General features: G+C 32.1%; 2 protein-coding genes across 14 annotated transcripts in view; one reads left to right on the top strand and one right to left on the bottom strand.

The window, feature by feature from the left end:
- The window catches only part of AstCC (Allatostatin double C), a 95,924-nt gene that overhangs the window by 21,498 nt on the left and 53,157 nt on the right, over window positions 1-21,269 (top strand). The gene's annotated exons all lie outside the window — the stretch shown is intronic.
- Window positions 1-21,269, bottom strand: part of LOC118202670 (uncharacterized) — a 109,414-nt gene that overhangs the window by 77,724 nt on the left and 10,421 nt on the right. For 10 of the 11 annotated variants that reach the window (XM_085808663.1, XM_085808660.1, XM_085808665.1 and 7 more), the window contains exon 3: window positions 8,295-8,333. The exons of the other annotated variant lie outside the window; for it this stretch is intronic. In XM_085808663.1, the coding sequence (XP_085664789.1) occupies window positions 8,295-8,333 (39 nt within the window). The remainder of the gene's footprint in view (window positions 1-8,294; window positions 8,334-21,269) is intronic. 11 annotated transcript variants of the gene reach the window in all.

Below are 21,269 nucleotides of genomic sequence, written 5' to 3'. Positions count from 1 at the left end.
TTAACCTTATCTAGATGTCACGGACGCAACTGTTGAGCTGGCGACCACTAAAATGAATACTCGAAGAATGCAAATACAGACAACATCAGAGAAAGTACGAGAATAATGTACGAGAAGTAACGAGTAAGTAAAGTACGAGAGTAAGAGATGATTTCTATCTTGTTTCATGATATAGCTGTATAAAAAATTAATTATGAGTTTTATTAATCCATTTTTCGCTGTCAGTGGGATCTTGATTGTGCTGATCCCGACTTTCCACCCCACAGGCGACCATCAACCCCCCCCCCCCGGGAGGAAACAGCACCGACTGCATTGGGAACCCATGTGTTATGTGTAATGAAAGCATGTATTTTCGCAAAAATATCCGGTTTATTAACGAAAATATAATGTTTTCTTTTATAAATTCCATTTTATTTTCGTATGGATTTTAGGTATAACATGCAGACTGTTTAACCAAATTTAGCGAAACTTAACAGAAAAATTGATAATGTTCAAGAAAAATATTAACTGAAATTTGAAAGAACAGTAACTATTCGATGAGACATGACCATATTGGAAAAAAATAATTTTTAACTGTTCATGCATGAAGCTACCTTTATTCTTTCATAACTTAGTAAACAAATACATAGCGCATTTATTTCTATGTAAAATTTCCGACTGAATATCTGGAAAATTCAATAAGATATAAACAATACAGTGAACTATACAGCAGTTGCTATTTGGAACTAGATGCATAACAAAGAATTTTACACAAATTGTCATTTTCTAAATTTATCAGGCATCACTTTTCTGAACGTAAATTAGCCCAGTATTAACCAAATAAGAAAATCCCATGTCTGATGCTATATAAGATACGGAGGGAAATGCTTAAGTGTAAAATGCTTCTGTGATGTGAAAATGAACGCCCATTAAATCTGTCTAAATGACAGTTACTGGAAAATCCTCTATCTGAAAGCTAGTTTCAGAAAGCAATAGCAATACAGTGGCAGAAATTATGAGAAATGTAACTAACCCAGAAACAGAATGGCTTAAAATACATTCGTGTGTAAAATTAAGAGAATTTTCTCTATTTTGTAGGAAAGTATTGAACCAAAGGAATGAGATGGGAAATTGTCGGGGGCTGAAGGTAGGCCATTCACAAGCGCATGTGGCTAAAGAACTCACTGTAACTCCTAGTGTCGTCTGAAATTTCTCCAAACAATTTTAGAACATTGGATTCTTATCGAAAAGACTGGAGAAGGTCGACCAAGATCCACAACGAAAAATGAGGATCATTATTTGGCATTTTCAGAGTGACAACACAGACTGCTACAGCTACACAGCTCTCATGTGAATTGTATGCTGCCATTGGAATCCGAGTTTCACAGTCTACAGTTGCCCGAAGACTTCATGAAATAGGGCTGTATGCCAGAAGACCTGATGTTGTATCCCGCTCACTGCAGCACACAAGAGAGAGCATTTAGAATAATGCAGAAAACATGCGCATTGCAGCAAACTTCAGTGGAGTACCGTGCGCTTTTTACAGATGGGTCGAGATTCAGCCTGGTCACTGATTCTCGGTGTACCTGTATCTAGAGAGAGAGCCTGGAACCCGACAGCATCACTCCCTCATCAGGTAAAAGATCATTACGGTGGTGAAGCTATAATAATCTGAGCAGACATTATATGTGACGGCTGCACACACCTACATGTGTTTGACAAAGGCATCCTGACTGCTATGAGCTATAGAGAGGACATCCTATGTTCGAATTTTAAGGACCGTATTCTGCCCTGGGTTTCTATTAATAGATCACCTCTCTCGTCTACGTAGGACCTTGCTATTCGACGATTACCTGGAAAGTGAGGTTAATCGCTGCATGGATTGGGCAGCTAGATCTTAACCCTCTAAAGCATGTCTGGGACGCTCTTTTAGTACAACTTCATCTCGGCATCCCCTTCCGATAACTAACCCTGAGTTGAAAACTGCCTTGCTGCAGGAGTGCGATCGATTACCTCAGCTGCCTCTTGTTCAGCATGTCGTCAAGCTACGCAATTGTCTGGCTAAGAGAGGGGATCATCCTCCATATTAGACTCATTTTCAATTTGACATTACAATGTGGATTTGTGACATCCCTGCACTATGGCTTTAGTGATACCATGCGTACATAAAATGACTTTTGAATAGTAATCCCTTTCTCTGTTATATTTGCGTAGTCATACCAAATTTCATTAAAATCTCTCAATTAGTTTTTCAGAAAATGGACATAATATGCAAATTGTCTTAATTTTGTAGTCGAGTGTAGTTATTAGACAAGTAATTATTATTACTATCACTTCTGTTGGCCACTTTCTAGAAGCACTTTTATTCACTTAATTAATTTATTCGCGTTCGTTTTCTTCTAGAAACAGGTGTTGAGTCTGAATTGACAGACAAATTTAAAATTATAAATTTTTTAGAATTAAATAAATCTTACAACACCAATATTCGTAAGTAACTGAATTTTTCTGGATGAAAATTCCATTCGAAATCATTTTAGAGATATTTTTTTATTAAAATATTAATTTTATTAAAATTTTATTATTTTATTAAAATTAAATTACTATTTTTATTAAAATTAGAAATATATTATTAATAAACCTATCCCTCCAAAATACTACTTAAAATTAGTATTAATTTCCACAGACCTTTAAAAAAAACTGCTTACTTTTCAAATATAAATGAGAAGTGTGTTCCCTTTATGTGGAATTATTCGTCAAAAGAATTCGAAGAAAATAGCTCGTCAGATGCAGCTGAAGAGCAAACATGCAAATTTACAGTTTTTTTCAAAGGCATGTGCACAATACATTAAAATGAAATGTATAACGAATTATATGATGTCTGGAGAGAATGACATATTTCATATCCTTCATTAGCTATTTTTAGCAAAGTATACAATTCTCAAAATGGTTAAGTATAAATTATGACAAAATGTAAATAAATTCAGATGACTCCTTGCTCTATTTTTGGTATCTAATATGTTACGTATTTTATTCTCCCTTAATTTTCGGAAATGCTTTCTTAAAAACTCCTTTTGTCGTTCTGTAGAATCATTAGTTTATTTTGAAGCAGGAGTACATGAAAAACGAGCAATGCCCTCATCTGAACTCGAGCCTCTCGAATACGCGCCGACTACTGAAGTTTACTGACTACTGAAGTTTATACTCCACTGAAGTTTACTGGACCTCTCGAATACGCGCCGAGTGTGCTACCGTTACACCACGAAGGCGTGCAGAAAGGAGAAAGAAAATACCTTATAGTCTAATAAATGTAATTACTTTTATATACTGTCACAATGACTATCATCATTCTTCCTAACTTCTTTTTTACATCTTCTATTATAAATTTAGCCCACCAGCGGCCGAGCGGTAAAGTCGCTGAACACTGGTAGTTCTGTCCGAGGTTCGAATCCCGCGAACGGGCTGGATGCATGGGTGTTTTCGTGGTTTTCCCCATGTGTAACGTGTATACGAGTCAGTTTCCCTTAGAAAGTCCTCCACGAAGGCATCCCTCCCCTTAGGCAGATAGCCCTAGTGCGCTTTGCCATAATTAAATACACACACATACACACACTATTATAAATTTAAAATACAGTAATGTAACTTACTTGTTTTCTAGTTTACCTCAAGTACGCTATGTCCTCCACAAATCTTAATACTCTTGATTTTGAGCGCAGGTTTCTTTTCAGCACATGGAAGCTTTTATGAAAATTGAATTACTGAAAAATATGTAAGTATATTCGAAAAGCATAAAGCTTTCGTCTTTTTTTTTTTTTTTTTTTTTTTTTTTTTTTTTTTTTTTTCATGGCTATATTTTGTAAATTAGTTTCACCGTTATTTTCACGCATATCAGTAAGTGAAAACTACAGGGAGTTGTTTTTCCTTGAAGTCTCTTCTATCTTGTCACTGTGTCAAGCAACGCCTCTGATTTTTCTACTTATCTCACACTGCACAGGAACTTCCTAGACGAAATAATCACTTCGTTGCTTGAATCCTAAGTACAATTTGCAAGAAAAATGAAGTGTTTCCTGCAAAAATATCTGTAAATATAATTTTGCCTGTTAGTGAGATAAGGCACGTTACTGCAATAAAGGAAAGTCTGAAAATTGAAAAATCAGTTTACTTAAGCTTGCTTAGGAAAACTTTTTTAAAAATCGAAACAATTCTTAAAATATAATGTATGTTTAAGAAAATTTGTGTATGTGTCTAATTTTTCATGAGCAGACTCTAAAAATTAAGGCAAATGGGTTGTTTAAAATTAGGTGAACGATACTGAGATAATAGATTGAGGTAGATACTAGTTGAAAGATATTCAAACAATATTTAAAATGGTGCACTCATTTTTAAATCAATTGAAATATTTTCAAAAGAATTCACTAATTAAAAAATATCCTGATGTTTTATAGATTAATACTGATTTACTATTTCGACACGGTATAGAAATTTAATTGAAAAATAAGCAAAGATTTCGAAAAGGGAATGGTTCCACAGCAAGTTGTCATATGGTTTGACATTTTATACAGTGAATATTCGACTAGTTCTTAATTTAATATATTTAAATTGTAGTTAAATGAATTGATTTCTTTAGAAGTAACATGGTTTCTTCCAATGAAAATATGGTTCGTATTCAAAAGGTTAGGTTAGGTTATTTAATTACGGTAAAGCCTCGAGGGCTATCTGCCTAAGGGGAGGGATGCCTTCGAGGGGAACTTTCTAAGGAAAACTGGCTCGTATACACTTTACACATGGTGAAAACCACGAAAACACCCATGCAGCCAGTCCGTTTGTGGGATTCGAACCTCGGTCCGAACTACCAGTGTTCAGCGACTTTACCGCTCAGCCGCTGGTGGTCTCGTATTCAGAAAGAGTAAAAAAAAAGCAAAAACACATTTGCTACCAGGCAGATTCTAGGCTTAGAAGAGAAATTCTAATTCGGCAGTTAAATATTAAAATGCAATGTAAAAACATTAATATGTAATACAGATAAAAAGAATGCAATTAAGAAATAATAAAGTAATTAGGAACGTGCTATTAACCTTTTGTTAACCAAAGTAAATTTAAAAAAAAAATCGAATAATACAAGCAATCTTTATTATTAAGTTTGATTTCCTAGCATATTTGAAGATAACTAAATATTTATTTGGAACAAACATAATAAGTATTTTACACAGAATCATAGGCTTGAATTTTTTAACTGATTTTTTTAAAAACACCCAGTACAATTTTAGGAACAGATTATGCATCAAAAGGAAGAAATGTACCAAAACATAATAGCACTTCAGTCGCCTCAAACATATGCTGCAACCATCAAGATACGACCTTAAATGTTTACATTAATTTATGATTACATTGTTTATGGTTTACATTTGTTCATTGGTTCTGGTTCTCCCCTATCATTATCACCTATCGATTCTACAAAATCAAATCTGTTAATCATAGTTGATAGTAGAAATCGTTAAAACTAATACTATTTGAGGGAGGCGGCTATAAGGTGCCTATCCTTCAAAAAGCAAATATGTATCATTTTTTGGGCCAGAAATATATCACTTAAGTATATGAAATAAAATTAATGAATAACGAAAATGGAAGCAGCAGTCAGAATGCTATGTATGGAGCAAAACGAGGGAGCAGAAATCAAAAGAATCAGAAACTATGACATAAATTTCTTACAAGCATCGGGAATAAATGGATAAGAATTATTATCATTACCTAAACGTCAGAAATGTTGGTGGAGGGGGAAAGCATCAAGGAAATCCTGTTTACAACGTGAAGAAATCCTTTGAGTTAAAGGTATGAATAAGAGACCAGCAATGATTAGTTATGAAAGATTTATTCATTTTTCCTCTTCATACATATGATTCATGTCCTTTGATGCAAAATTTTAATGCTCTGTTATTTTACCAGATAAATTTTAAAATACACTGACCGGTAATATTATCAATTCCCCAAAATTAAATTTTTAATACGACTTTTAGGGACAGATCAGAGAATTTTATAAATAGAAGAAACAAACTGTAGGGAAGCTGAACTTATGAAGAATTGCAGAAAAATTTTATCTGGTAGAAGACAGGAACCAAATGAAAATAAGAAAAAAGATTATTATATTATTTTTCATAAGAAAATATTCTTTAGAACGGTAAGAAAAGGTTTTCTTCAGATGAAGTAATTGCTTTGGAAAACGAAGTGAATCTGATTTAGAAGAACTTTCGTAACTTTAGAGAGAGAGAGAGAAATTAACTTCTCAGTATTTGACAGAAATGGTATTGTCGAAGTCTGATTAGATCCAAACGGTGGCCGAATCTATGCTAAAAGTAAGCTAAATACTATTCTATAGACTTTACTATAGACTCTACTATAGAGTATTCTCTACGTTACAGTGAACCATTGAGAAGAAAAAAATAAAAGCCCAGTTTTCTTTCTCTCTCTTTGGCACTTGTATATTGCATACATATTGATTTTAAAATTAATGTATTATTATAAATAAAAACATCGTAATATAATACGAAATATTTATAGAATTAAAGGAATTTCGAATCGTAATATACTCGTACATCAGTACATCGAGCTTTTTAAAACGTGATACACCAAACAATGAACTCTATTTCGTTATTTCAAACACCAGTGACATATTTTCTGAAAATATTAACTGTAGATGAGCCTTAACTTAAGATTTTTCATTATACAAATATAGTTCCTTTCATTTTAACTTTATGGATTAAATATCTTAATAATTTTCATTCGTTGCAATTTTGCATAATCTATGAAGGCATTCATTAGTAAAATATTTTCTAGCTGTACGCTTCTTTTTCATTTATAGATCTCAAAGCGCAAGCATAATAATAATTTAATGTGCATAATGTATGATATGCAATGGTATATCAACTTTAGATTTATCAGTGACATATGACAAAGATCTAAATTAAAATTGAACGTTTTTTGGAATTATACCCTCTCGACTCTAAAGAGGCGAAATAGGTTGTTTCTGTTGATCTTGTCCAATTATTTATTTTTAGATTTCTATCATAAACATATAAGACATTTCTTCCGTTTTCTTAGCATGCCTTCGTGGTGTAATGGTCAGCACACTCGGCGCGTATTGGAGAGGTTCGAGTCCCAGCAAGGGTATTGCTCATTTTTCAAGTTTACTGTTCAAAATAACCTAATGTCTCTACAAACGTTTCATGCGGTGTAAGGCGACGTGATATTCGTGGAAGCATGCTCCAAAGTATTACAAATATGCTGATGGTCAGATTTTCTAGTTTTATGATAGGATAAAATAAACGTGTAAAACTAATTAAATCGCGCTCTGTGGGATTTGCATGTTTTCCGTATTCTATAGCTTTCAGTTTAGACAAATTTTGTTACATATTTTTGTATTGTAATTTCTTAACTGGAGATAAATTTAAAAACATTTTATAGATGTAAGTTTACTTGAGGAATGCATTGGATGTGACTTATATTAATGATTAAAACGCAAGAAGTTCAAAAATTCTCTTACCTGGAAATAAATTAAGCTTTAAAACATATTTCTTAATTTACTGATACACTAAAGCGGATACGTTTACTTGAGTTAAGTGAGTTTGTATGGATGTTTTATATCCTCAAAGAAAGGATTTGAAATATTTAACATAGTAAAGGCTGTCTGTCTACCAACATCCGAGGTGTGAAAAATCATTCAACATAGATTTTATTCCAAGTCCCTCTTGGCATGGATCGACCAAGGCGATTTGGTTAGGATCTTTTTTTGTTGCTGTTTTTATTTGGATATATATTCTCCAGCAAAAATAAAAGTTACTACTACGTAGAGAATTAAGCAAAATATTGTCAGATCTTACGCTTACTCTGAACAGAACAAAAATAAAGCAATGTGGAGAATTTTCTGAATGTAACTCACCTAACTGTGTAGTATATTTAGAGGTCAGATAAAATGTCATTTGTAATCTGAAAATATTTGACCTTCAGGATATGATTAGATCGTATGATCTGATGGTTATTAAGTTCTCCTCAGGGCAACAGAAGCTTGAAGCAGGTTTTCTATGTTTTAATTTTAATGTTACTCTGCACAGTGCTTCTTACCACTCATATTTGTTTGAATCTGGATGTATCCTGGTCACTGGAAGTCACCGGAAGGCTACCTTCCACTCTAAGGGTTCTAGTCAGGTACTATATTAAGGATTTGTATTTCATCTTGAACATCAATCCAAAAGCTTGTCATTTGCAGATGACGCGGATGCTGTTGTTCGATATAAAATCATTCGCCAAGCTAGTTTGATACTTACTTGAAAAAGCTCTTGCTCCTTACCACCAGCTGTGTCTACCTATGTCGAAGATACAGAAATCTCAATTTTATGTCAACTAAACATTTGAATGCAGTAAGTTTGAAACTAAAATTTCTAGATAAGTTTGACAGTATTTCGACTAAATTTCGTAGCATCAAAGATTAGGGCTTTTTTCTTTGGATGGAATTTTTCATAAGTGAAATAACTATTTTCTTAAAATGTTCCCCTTATAAAACCTTTCTTTAATTAAAATTAAAGCATTGTTTCCTTTCCTAACCTAAATTTGAGTTTGTTTCAGTATGAGATCTACAATGTATTTACGACGCAGGAACAGCGAAGACTGTTGAATTAAATTGAAATAAACTGTCGATTCAAGAAATTTCGAGGCTCATTAATTGTCTCCAATATGTTATTGTTGATTATTTAACAATAATTGAATTATAAGGCAAGAACAAAATTACAGTTCGACATTTGGTGTTGCCGTTAACTCGAAATATGTAGATAGATCCCACATCAAACTAGCAACTTTGTTGCAAGTATTTTACAAATTCATTCTTTTATAGACTCAAAAGTCTTTAAATATACGGTATAGTGCCTTTTGGTAAGAATGTAAACACTTTCTTTATCGAAAAATAGAATGCTACCTTTATCTGATAGATTAACATAAGCAAGAATGGTTTGACTGGGCAGAATATCACATGACATGGACTAAAAATTAGACATAGATGTGTGAAATGACATTTAGACTAGACGAGTCCTGTTTCAATGAAGCATCTGGCATAACCTCAGAAAAATAGATTGAAATTTGATTAAGAATGAACAAAGAGTTAAAGGTGTAAGCCATCTGGAAATAGTTTAATACAAACAGTAAAAAACAGTGTTACTCATTATTCGTAAAAGTGTTTTTATATCGCGCAATATATGCAATTTCGCAAGAGTACCTTTTACTACTTTTTAACATTTAAGTGGCTCTTCATTTGAATTTGAAGTAAATAATGCTTCATTTTTCAATAAAATTTCTATCTGTATCTCATTTTTTATTAATAATATTCTAGCAGTAAACTGGCAGTTGAACTGTATGTTCTTCAGATCTGAATTTTGTGGAAATTATTTAGACAAGATTAGCATAGGAAACATATGAACATGGACAGCATTATAAAAATGCTGAACAGACTTTACGTCCAATGCCCAAAGCAAGGAAAGGAAGTTCACTAATATGTAGTTAGAATCTAATAAAATAAACCAACACGCATTTGAGATTTCATTAAAATTGACATTTTCATTAGTTTTTTTTAAAAATTTTATTACGTGCTCCTCCATTTGGCACTACAAGAAAAGAGAGAATGTCCTTGAAGGACGTTTTAAGGGAAATTGGCTTGTATCCAAGTTGCACATGGGAAAAACCACGAAAATGCACATGGGGGCCAACCTGTTCTTCGGAACTCGAACCCGGACCGAACTTCCTGTGTTCAGCAGTTTTCACCTTCTTTTATTAGATGAATAAAGCATTTGAAGCAAGTTTATGAATGTGCTCATGAATGATTCTATCGTTTTTTACAGAGGTTTGAATTAAATTACAGTTGCTCCATTTCTATGCAAGAGCACTTTTTACCGCTGTTAACTACTTAATTTAACTACTACTAACTTTTACCGCTACCAGGAAAGAAAACAACCAAAGATATAAATGCTGTCCTATCATTTTAGAACATACCTCTATAGTTATTTCAGATCTGAATATTAGCTATAAAGTTTGAGAAACAAAGATTGAACTTTTTTTTTTACTTAAACGCTTTTTTTCTAATGAGTGAGGCATTAATCTTATGTCCACGCAAACTTCCGCGGTTATTTTCTTAAATTTTCTGAGGTTCCGCGAATGTTAAATGCTTCACAAATATCGAATGATCTTCAAATTCGAAAATTGGCACGAATCCAAAATCCACCAACGGTCTAATGGTAAAAATAGTTTAGCTTAGGTATTTCTATCCACGGTCAAATCCCGGCATTCGTGCTGGTTGTATGGAAGTTTTCGTAGCTTTCACTATATGTAATATGAATGGATACGAGCTAGCATCCATTATAAAGTTCTACAAGAAGACATCCCTCTCGTTAGGCGGATATCCATCATGTGTTTTACTATAATCCAAGCACAAAAGTAATCCAAAATTCGAATCAGACATTTGATTCTTGAATTATTTCTCAGTCTCAGATTTCTGGATTATGAAAGACAGGCTGCTTTTCTAAGTAACGAAAAATTTTTTTAGTTTTCTAGTACCAACACACAGTTGCGATGCCAAAACATCCTTTACCCGAATTTAACGGGCTTTTAAGAAAAAGGAAAATTGTGAATGTATGGTACAATATATTAAGACTCCTTCCTCATGAATAGAAATGGTGATCTTTCATAACGGTGTTGATTATGGATATGTTGGCACGTTAATTTGATTTACATTATCACGTAAACGTTATTTATTATCTTCGTTACTACATTTTATTATTTATCAATAAAATACAGTAACAAATTTCTTTTTTATTTTTATTATTTATCAATTTACGTTATTTATTATCTTCGTTACTACATTTTATCACGCAGTTTTTTACGTTAGTGCAAATATATCTAGGCCTCACAGTTTTGCGAAATTTTTTGATTTCTCAATTATTTTGCAATTGCCCCGCAAATTTTGCCTTTTCTTTTGAGATACATTTGCTCCTTTATTGATGTTTTCTTTTGAATCAACCAAATTTCTTGTTTCTAGTTTCGAGCTTTTATCCACATTCTTAGAAAACAAAATCTATTGTTTTGCAGCAATTTAAAATTGAGTAATCTCCGACTAAAAAAGGACTTTTATTATTAAGACAAATGTTATCTGTTTTGGATTTTCTGCAACATTAGCCTTTCTTATTTTATTTAGTTTGAAGTTTACATTAAGTATAATTAAAATAATCAATATCTGCCATTTTTGTTTTACGCTGTGTTCCTTCAAATAAACTGATTTCACGCTTTGCTTTGCAAAGCCGTGCGTATCCGACGGAACTGCTAACAGAGTAGTGTGATGCAATAGAATAAAGAAAAAGAGCATTTTGAGAATTACCTTTTGAGCAAAACTTGATATGTATTTCTATCGCACCTGGTAACTTATAGATAAATGTATTTGCTTGTTTTGAAGACAATATCCGGCAAAACACGATTTCAGAGGTATTTTAGCAGCATATTTGTATCACATTTATCTATTGCCTTTCATGATATATAAGTAAACAGTTATGCTCAATAACACGTTAAAGTGATAAACGTTACAAGAAAACACAAATGACAAGTGTCTTTGAAAGACAACTTAATATTTTTTAATTCTTTTATACGAGATGCTTAGCTATAAAAGAATGTTACTTACGAATTAGTGATTTTTATATTCTACTTGAGGTAGGAACTTCTTGAAAACAAGCAGCCTGGTCAAAATTAATATTCTGAAAATTCACTGAAGCATGAATGAAAAGTTTCAATTGAAAAAACAAACAAAAAAAGCCATTTAATTCCAAAATTAAGGGAAGCTTGTTAGGAATGACACTCTTTCGGAATCCAGTCCCGTTCTCTAGGAATTCCCAACATTCCAAAAGACAGGCATTTATATCCTTGGTAAGTGACCCTATTCGCATTATATTCCACGTCACATTATAAAAAACGCTTATAAGGTATTTCTCCCGGCATCAAAGCATGCCCTCGTGGTGTAGCGGTCAGCACGCTCGGCGCGTATTCGAGAGGTCAAAGGTTCGAGTCCCGGCGAAGGCATTGCTCATTTTTCATGTCTCTTGCTTCGAAATAACCTAAGGTTTCTATAGTGGAGCCCGAACTAAAAAAGGTGCTAGATGATGTTGCTCCACCAGGATTTGGCGTTGGGTCCCCTAATGCCCAGTCGTTCTTTAAAAGGGGAAGTATGTAAGGTATTTCTCCCGTTTTCTTAGCATGCCTTCGTAGTGTTGTTGTCTGCACGCCTGGCGCGTATTCGAGAGGTTCAAATCCCGGCGAGGACAGTGCTCATTTTTCATGTCTCCTGTTTCGAAATAACCTAATGTCTCTACAAGCTATTAAAATATTTTTCTCTTTCCTTTAGCATTTTTGCAAATATGAAAAAATGGAATTTAAAATATATTTTTCAAGAGCACTGGTGTTAAAATCGTTTTTAAATATAAATATAAAGTTGACAGGACTGATATTTGTTTCCTTCATCGCATTCTTTCTTCTCTTTCAAAGTTGAAAAGTTGTTGAAAGTTTAGAAGTCATATTTTCTGTTCAATAACAGAGAATTATAGTTTCCTAACTGGCATCCAGAACCAATCAGATGATGTTTCATTAAATTTTCAAAGAATATTTGAAGATTTTGTTTTTATATTTTAAATATTTTATTAATTTTTTACGACATTTTGCTCTTATCATAAATTTTCGATTTCTTTCTGTTATCACTGCTACTCTTTCGTGATTTTCTGATAACATTTTTCATTATTTTCACCGAGGATTATCGCTGTATATCAATGATGTTTACAGATACACAGACCAAACGCAACTAAAAATTTAAATTTTAAATAATAAATCCTATCCACATTAAAAGTAAACAAGAAAATATATAAAACATAAATTAATTTTACTGATATTTTGTTGTGCAAAATAAGCTGAAGCAATGAAACAGTTATCGTTGTTTATTTTCTTGGCAGCTGAACCGTTCAGTATCTTCAGGATTACTGAGCTCGGGAAACACTTCTTTGATATCCGAAAAATATAAAATTTCGACCAAGGTTTAAACCAACCGATGGCTGGTTTTAACAAATAAATGACATTTCTTGGTAACATGAAAGATTAAAAGTTCCTAACTTGATAAATGTTTGATAAGGAGTATACTATATATAAAAATATGGAAATGAACCCTATCATAAACTGCTAAAATATCATCTACTAAAATATGTGAGGAGAGGTTTATTAGTTATAATAATTTAATCATTGAGATACCCTATGGAAACGTCAGTTTAAACTGTGGTTTTCAGCAAAATGTCTACGTAACTGCGTACTAAAATTGGAAAATTAATGAAATAATTAGAAAATGAGTCACATGTCTTGACATCAGAGAATTTTAATGAGCTATTATTTTATTTTTATGATATTACCAAAATAAGTCCTGAACAAAACTGAAGTCAGATCTCCAATACTCGGTATGAAAAGCCCCAAACTAAAGTATTGAAAACTAATGAAATTATTCTTCAGAATTCACTCCCACTGTTTCCGTTAGAAAGAGTTCCTTGTTATTTTTTACGTAATTTATGCTGATTTTGAATTTTCATACATCTAAAATGTAAATTACATTAGTGGAGTAAATTTCCCTTAATATTGCATTTTATATTAAAATGTATAAAAAAGCTTAAGTGTTATATATATAGTATTAGCGACATTTACTGAGATATTTTTGGGTGTTTCAGATTTTATTTTTACACACCTATGTGAAAACAATTACACAAGCAACAAAACATAATGAAATTAAACTAAATAAATTAGAACGCGCAATTTTAGAATCCATAAGTGAACAGAACATCATAATAACGTTTTTTTTTTCAGTTGCAGAAATCAGTCCATAAATTCACAAAATATTTCTCGCGTTTTCTCCTAGAAAATATTCTATGAGTTTCAGGAATAAATCTTTACCTAAAATCCTCTACGTCAAATAAAATTTTTAAAAAATCATTCGCAGGTTTATCATATCTGTACGACCTCTAATTATGTAAATAGTTTTTTGTGATTCTTACACGAAACCGTGAGCATTGCTAAATAATGTTATTACCATTAAGTCCTGAAAATTCTCCCATTCGTCAACTTAGATGTACTTAGTCCTCAGAACATATAGATCAGAATTAGAAGAAAACAGTCTTTCATAAACGCCGTCCAGAAAGTTTTACTTACAATTCTAACAGGCTAGAAATATAACAAAATATGTAAAATTCCGATTCAACTCGACAACGGTTATGAATATCTATTAAAATATAAACGGACGTAAATAGTCACATTAATAGAGATGTTAACACAAATTACAGGAACTTCGATTCTTTCATGGTTTATTTAACTTTCCTTTTAAGATTTTTAAGTTTTAAATACCTTACTAATTAACTGACACAAATGAGTTTTCTAATAACTACAAGAAACCCTCAGTTGAAATACATTTCATGCAATTAAATTATCGTTTGCATTACAAAATGTTCCTTAATTTCCATCCTTATGGTAACCCAAAAGTTTAGCTACGAATTACAGTATTTCACACTACCGTACGTACATCCCCCTCAGCATCCAGTGAAATACATAGTCTGTTCAATCTACTCTCAAAAATAACAATTTTCTTAATTCATTTCCTCATTAAATCCCTCTCTAATACACACCTTTAAAAAGAAGGATTTTATTAGTTTCAAGGTTGACAGCTGAAGCTTGGTAAACGACCTGCCATCGTGAAACCAAATAACAAGACGTCCAATAACTCACTTGTTCTTGCAGTGCTAAGATTTCCCTTCAGGCTAAGTAAATAATGTGTTACCGTCGAAAGCAAATAAGAAATATATGCACCCTCTTATATGCTCTAGTCTCCGACATTTTAACCCATTTAATGCCGGGAGTAATATGATTCTCACAAATCGATAACCGCAACAAAGTGAATGTGAATTTTATTCACATCAGTTGACATCTTGAACATATCACGGAGATCGAATAAAATTAGATCTTTAATATTGCGTTTCCTGAAATAAAAGTTTTGCAAGATTGTTTATTAATATTTATTTTGCTTGCGCGATTTCCATTTTTCTCTCTAATAATGGAAACAAAAATGTTTTTCATTCTATAAATATGCTCCGAAATTATGGTATAAGCATAAAACCTTTTTAACCAACTAACCCAATGAACTTTTGTTAATTATCTATCTGACTGTGCATTATGTGATTCAAAAAAGGAATAAATGGCGATAAAGCAGTCAGATAGTATAGTCTTATTTAGAAGTGTTTGGGTAAAATGAAAGATGGATTTTTCAGGAATGGAATACTTTCACCTTAGAAAGAAGTTTTTTATGTATCGTAAAATAGTTTCATTACTTGTTTCTTTGTTAAAAATAATTTTTTTCCTGCGCCAAGAATATAATAAAACAATTTTTAATTTACCTTTATTTCCTAACTTTTGGTCGTATTTGAATTTGGTGAAACTTTAAGCATTGTCTTTCTCTGTAGATTTTGGTTCGCTGCTTTAAATTTAATATTCTTAAATTTTAATAAAAAAAACTGCTTTGATTTTGCTTTAGGTGATTAGTGTATTTTCTTTCAAGCGTAATAAATAATCGAAATTCAGGGAAGTTCCAAAATTGAGTTTCTACTGTAAACAAAAATTAGTACAAAATATTTATAAAGTCTCCTAACTTACATAACGCGTTAAGTTATGAGTAACATTGTAGAGACATTAGGCATTTCGAAGCATAAGACAAAAAATGAGCAATTCCCTCGCCGGGATTCTACCACGGACCTCTCGAATACGCGTCAAGCGTGCTGACCACTACTCCAAGAAAGCATGGTAAGAAGGCGGGAGAAATACCTTATATACGCCCCCTTTTAAAGGGCCAATTAAAATTACCCCTTTTAAAGGGGACCCAATCGCCAAATTCTGATGGAGAAGAATCATCATCCACCACCTTTTAGTTCGGGTGCCACTGTAGATACATTAGGATTTTTTTTTAAACTGGAGAGATAAAAAATGAGCAATGGCCTCACCGGGACTCGAACCACGGACCTCTCGAATTCGTGTCGAGCGTGCTGACCACTGCACCACGAAGGCATGCTAAGAAGGCGAGAGAAATACCTTATAACATAAATCATGATATATTTACGTTAACATTTTTTGTATCACATTCCTTATAATAATAGATTTTAATTTAGGTATTTGGATTATTTGAATTACAACAAAGCACTCAACGGCTCCCTACTTAAGGCTGATGCTTTGTGGAGTAATTCCTATGAGAGCCGTCCAACGGGGATAATGATTAGAAACGCTGACTGCCCTATCGAAGCGCACGGATTCGAGTCCCGGAGAAAGCATGGATATTTTTAAATGATGGGTGCCTTTCAGTTTAGATCAGACTTCACGTATTTCCTTTATTATTTAATTAAAAACTAATTAATAATATGCAATGCTGTTGTTGTTTCTTATAATTTTTATCTGAGAGAAACTGATCAGGTCATGAATTTATCATGCCCAAGAGGTAGTAAGCGTCAGTCGCTGGCCTACGCCTCCGGCACTTTATTGATTACAGTTAGATTTTTACTCAGCTTCTTAATTTTGATGGCGAATCCAGGGGGTCGAATTCAAGGGCCTCTTACCCCTCCCCTACCACCAACCTCTCAAAAGATATTTGGATTTGTAGCATTTTAGGTACTCGTATGCCACAAACACACTATGCACTTATCCGGTCCATGCCTTATCCGGTTTTCGAACCCGGGCTCAAGGCTATGGCAACCGACTCTGCTACAACCATACCAAAAATTGGCTTTATGCATTGTTATCTGGATATTTTAGGCACTCTATTAGCCATGCATGTTTTGTATATTTACCTATTTTTGCATTTTTATCTATTAATGCTTCAGCGATTTAATTCATTCAACATTAGTACATTTAAATCTTCGATTGTTATACATTTATTCATTTGTTTCCATCATTTGCATTTTCATCTGTTAATTATGACATTAACCACAGAAATTGTTCTAGTATAAGAATATCTTAGAAAATTTAGAAATTTTTTTAAAGTTGTAAGGAAACATTTAACAGAGACAGATTTCAAGACAAATCAGATCATGTATTTTCGTAAAAATTTCTGTTTATAATAATCGTAACCAAATTATGTATACTAAAAGAAAACTGAAATAAATACTATTAAAAAATGCACAGTGATGTTACGATGCCTTTATATATCCAATCTTTTGTACATTTCCTTGCTGTTGACATGTAATGAAATATTAGAGCAACCATCACCTATTTCTTGGCGTAATTCATACACACTTACCATGAAAATGTTTTGACAGAAAAGACAGCCATGATTCAAGAGAGGGAAATATTATGATGTAGTTCATAAAAAGCTAAAATATGTAATAGTAAAATACAGTAAAATATGTAATAGTACAGGATAAAAAATGAGTTCCTGTATCCCAAAAGTTGATGGAGATATTTAGTTTTAAAGCTGAATATCATTTTCAGGAACCGTACTCGAATTAAAGAACACAGTATTTGTATTTATACTAAATTAACAATAAAATAATAGTTTAGTAAAAGGTTTCTGACGTTAATAGATTAAATGATAGCATTTCCATGCATATTATCGTGAAAAATAATGATCAACATAGTTTCTTCATAAAAGAAATCTTAGTGTAAGAATTTGTTTCCCAGAAAGCACTGACAGGTTTCTGTGTTGTCGTGTTGTACTCTTGTAACATAATATGAATAAATTAAATATTTAAAATAATTCTAGTTTAGTGAATTTTTTGTCTAATTTTTAGATTACCCTTCTAAAATAATAAAATTTCCTGAGAATATTAATAACGCACTTCTAATGTTTAAAACTTATAATTTTTCGGCATATCAGTTGTAACATACTTGTAAATTAAAGAATATTACACACTAGTAAATCATAAAGGAATATCACTGAATTTAACTGTAAGGAAGAGAAAAAAACCTTCTCGAATTATTTATTAATTTACTAACTGAAGCCTCAATATAAGTAGAAAATGACGTCAAATATCGCGAATTTTTAAATTAAATATCCCGTTTAGTTTTTGTGGTACGAGAACCAGAACTTTTGTAGCGTGCGTTTTTTGTAGTGTTTATAATTATTTTTGCAGTGTAAAATTTTCTTAAATATAAATATAGAGAATTATTTTTGCAGTGTAAAATTTTCTTAAATATAAATATAGAGAACAAGGGTCTGTATAAAATGTTTCATTTCGTATTTTAGACAAAATATATTTTTTAATTTAAAAATTACATGAATATTTGTGTCATTTAAAACACTTTTGTAACTGGAAGTATATGTCTATGACCAAAAGTTGCAAAAATGAAGGCCAAAAAAGAGCTTTTGCGGACAAGGACTGTGCAAAGACTATGCGTAAAAGTGAATATACTTGAGTGAATTTTAAAGTAAGACGTCGTATTAAAAATCAGGGATATGTTATATCTCTACTGTAATATGTCCTTGGAATAAATGAGTGATTAAAATTACCATGCTGAAGAAAATAGTCACCAAGAGGAAGACGTAAGTAAAGATTTCGTCATTTGTAAAATAATGAATTTCATCATTTTAAAAATAATTATGCCGTAAAGCTGATAATATAAACAAATTTACAGATCATTGAAATGAAAGTTTCGTAGAAAAGAGTAATTACATTTATTCTTTTCTACGAAAATTCAGTAGAATTATATAATCGAGACGACACTGGTGATTTGAATACATAACTTATTACGTATGTTATACGTAATAAGTTAATGTGTTGTTCAGTCTTTATACCGAGTCTGTATTTCCAAGAGCATTTTCTCTCTTCTTTATATCACTTTCTCATAACTTATGAAAATTTAAAAACAATGAAATAATTCACATTCAGTAATGAAGTCCACATTAATAACTTAATCATCCAAAATGTGTCCTTTAACGATTCTAACGTTTCTGTGCAATGTAGCTATGTACCAGCAAAAGTATACTGTGATTGCATACACACGTAAAAAATATATATGAATATTGGTTTGGAAGCATGTGAACTACAGAAGGGTTTCATAATTTGCATCAATGTGTGGTAAACATCGGTTAAAATCAAGGTGTATACCAATAAAAATGAAATTCTTCTAAATTTTCAGTTGGAATAAATGGCAATCTGCCTTAAATTCTAGTGAAATTTAAAAAATTTTTATTCATGAAATATTGCTTCCAAACATAAAGTCTTTTTTTAATTTGAAATTTATTATCTATTTCATAAAACTAAATTTCATTTATATTAATTTTTAAAGCTTTTATTTTACAGTCAAAATTATATATATCAAGGATTTTTTTTACAACAAAGTGAGGCGTAGAGTAAACGTATCTCATCACATGTTTATTGTTAGGTAATGGGATAAAGTTGCATGTTCTATTTGTTGCATGTGAAATAGAGATTAGCTACTCTATTAATGCATTTTAAAATCTTTTATACTTTAGTCCTGTCTTTGTTTTGCCCAGAAAACCATTCGAAAGAGTTAAGTAATCTAAGCTTTTTCGTGCTTATCATCAAATCTCAGAAAGACATATAACCGTCTCAGATATTCCCGAACGCTCTTTAAAGCCACTACACAGCATCTATTTAAGTCTAGAATCTGTGCTCTTAGAAGTTTATAGAGAATTATAATCAAATATTTCAAAAATGCAACAAATCTAGAAAATGCTAGAGTTTAGAGTTCATAGTACTTTACTTTGTGAGTTTGTAGATTGATGCTATACGAAGAACTTTTCTTACTTTTTTTTAAACTTTAAATCGTATTTCTGATTATAATTATTAAGAATTTATACCTAGAAAAAGAAAAACTTCCGGAAAAAGAATTTCTCGACAGTTTTGTGGTATATTGTGTTTTCGTAGAACAATTTTTATGCAATGATATATTGTTATAAAAACGAAGATCAAAATACATGAGGCGTTACCGAGAGTGTTAGGAAAGTTTATGTAAAGCAACCCGCTGTGTAGGAGTGGGTTTGTTGGCGTCTGAGTTAATACTCTGTCTGAGACACCCAGCGAGAGTCTTTAAGGTTGGAAAACTGAAATAAAAATGTTAAAAAAGTTCTGTGAAACTGGTAAATATTTCTGCGCAGCTTGCAAAAGTAAAATACATCAGGTTATTTAATTCAAATGATGACAATTACATAAAATGAATCTTATATATTTATATTATTATTCTTTATTGCGTTTCACGTTATTTTACTGTAAGTGTGGTCTCTTATGAACTGGTTAATACAATAAGGTACAGTTCAAAATTATATGTATCTCATTTTGGGTTTTTCTTTCAAGATTGCATCAGATTTCAGCAATAGCATTTCATTTTCCAGCTTATAATATTAAATAAATATGCTATGCTTCTATATTTGCAAAGCTTGTTTTAAAGAGAAAATTCGAAGTAAGTTCACAGTCACCTATAAATAGATTAATTAGCATAGAGGCGCATTAGATAAATTGCATAAGAAAAACAAAACAATCTAGGCTTTCAACGTTTTCATCTGTAATAGCCTCTCACATTAAATATAAAAAACACGCATGCAAAATAATGTAGCTGGATGTTTTAAACTACATACTTTTCTATTATAAACAGCTGAATGGAACTGTTATTGGAAAACCGAGAAGTGGATATTCTTCGATATCATATCGTTTCTGATGCACACGCCGGATTTTTATTTGGAAATCTTTTCCATTCATTTTATTTAGTATTTCGTTATTATGATGCAAGATCAATTCAAGAAATGCTCACCAATTGCAATGCTATTGAACAGTGGTTGTTCGACCCCTGTTCTGTGAACGGGCTAGCTGTGCGAGTAGTTTCGTGATCTTCTCATTATATAACATAAACTCAAGCAATTTTGCCGTTCGAAAGTTCTGCGCGAAAGCGTCCTTATCTATAAGTGGATATCTCTTTTAGGCTGTGCTCTGTTTTAACATAAATAAACAAACACTTCAAGAGGTGTAGAGCGTTAGCTCTTTCACTCCGCGACTGAAATAATAAAATTTGATGTTAGTTTACTGAACCTATCAGAATAACGGGCTCAAATGTCGACTTGTGTTTCTCTCAATGCTTGCAAGCTGAAATGTTAAAGAAGCTGCGTACCGAATGGTGTGAATGTAATATACCGTACCCGAGAAAAGATCCTACAGTTTAGGTTTTAGTGATGCAAAAGAAACTGAAACGGTTTTGAGGTTATT

Source organism: Stegodyphus dumicola, chromosome X1 (genome assembly GCF_044657685.1).
Source record: "Stegodyphus dumicola isolate Sdum_Otavi_A_Nest chromosome X1, ASM4465768v1".
Taxonomy (NCBI): Eukaryota; Metazoa; Arthropoda; class Arachnida; order Araneae; family Eresidae; genus Stegodyphus; species Stegodyphus dumicola.
Note: the sequence above shows the minus strand (reverse complement) of the source record. Positions and strands in the feature narration are given on the sequence as shown.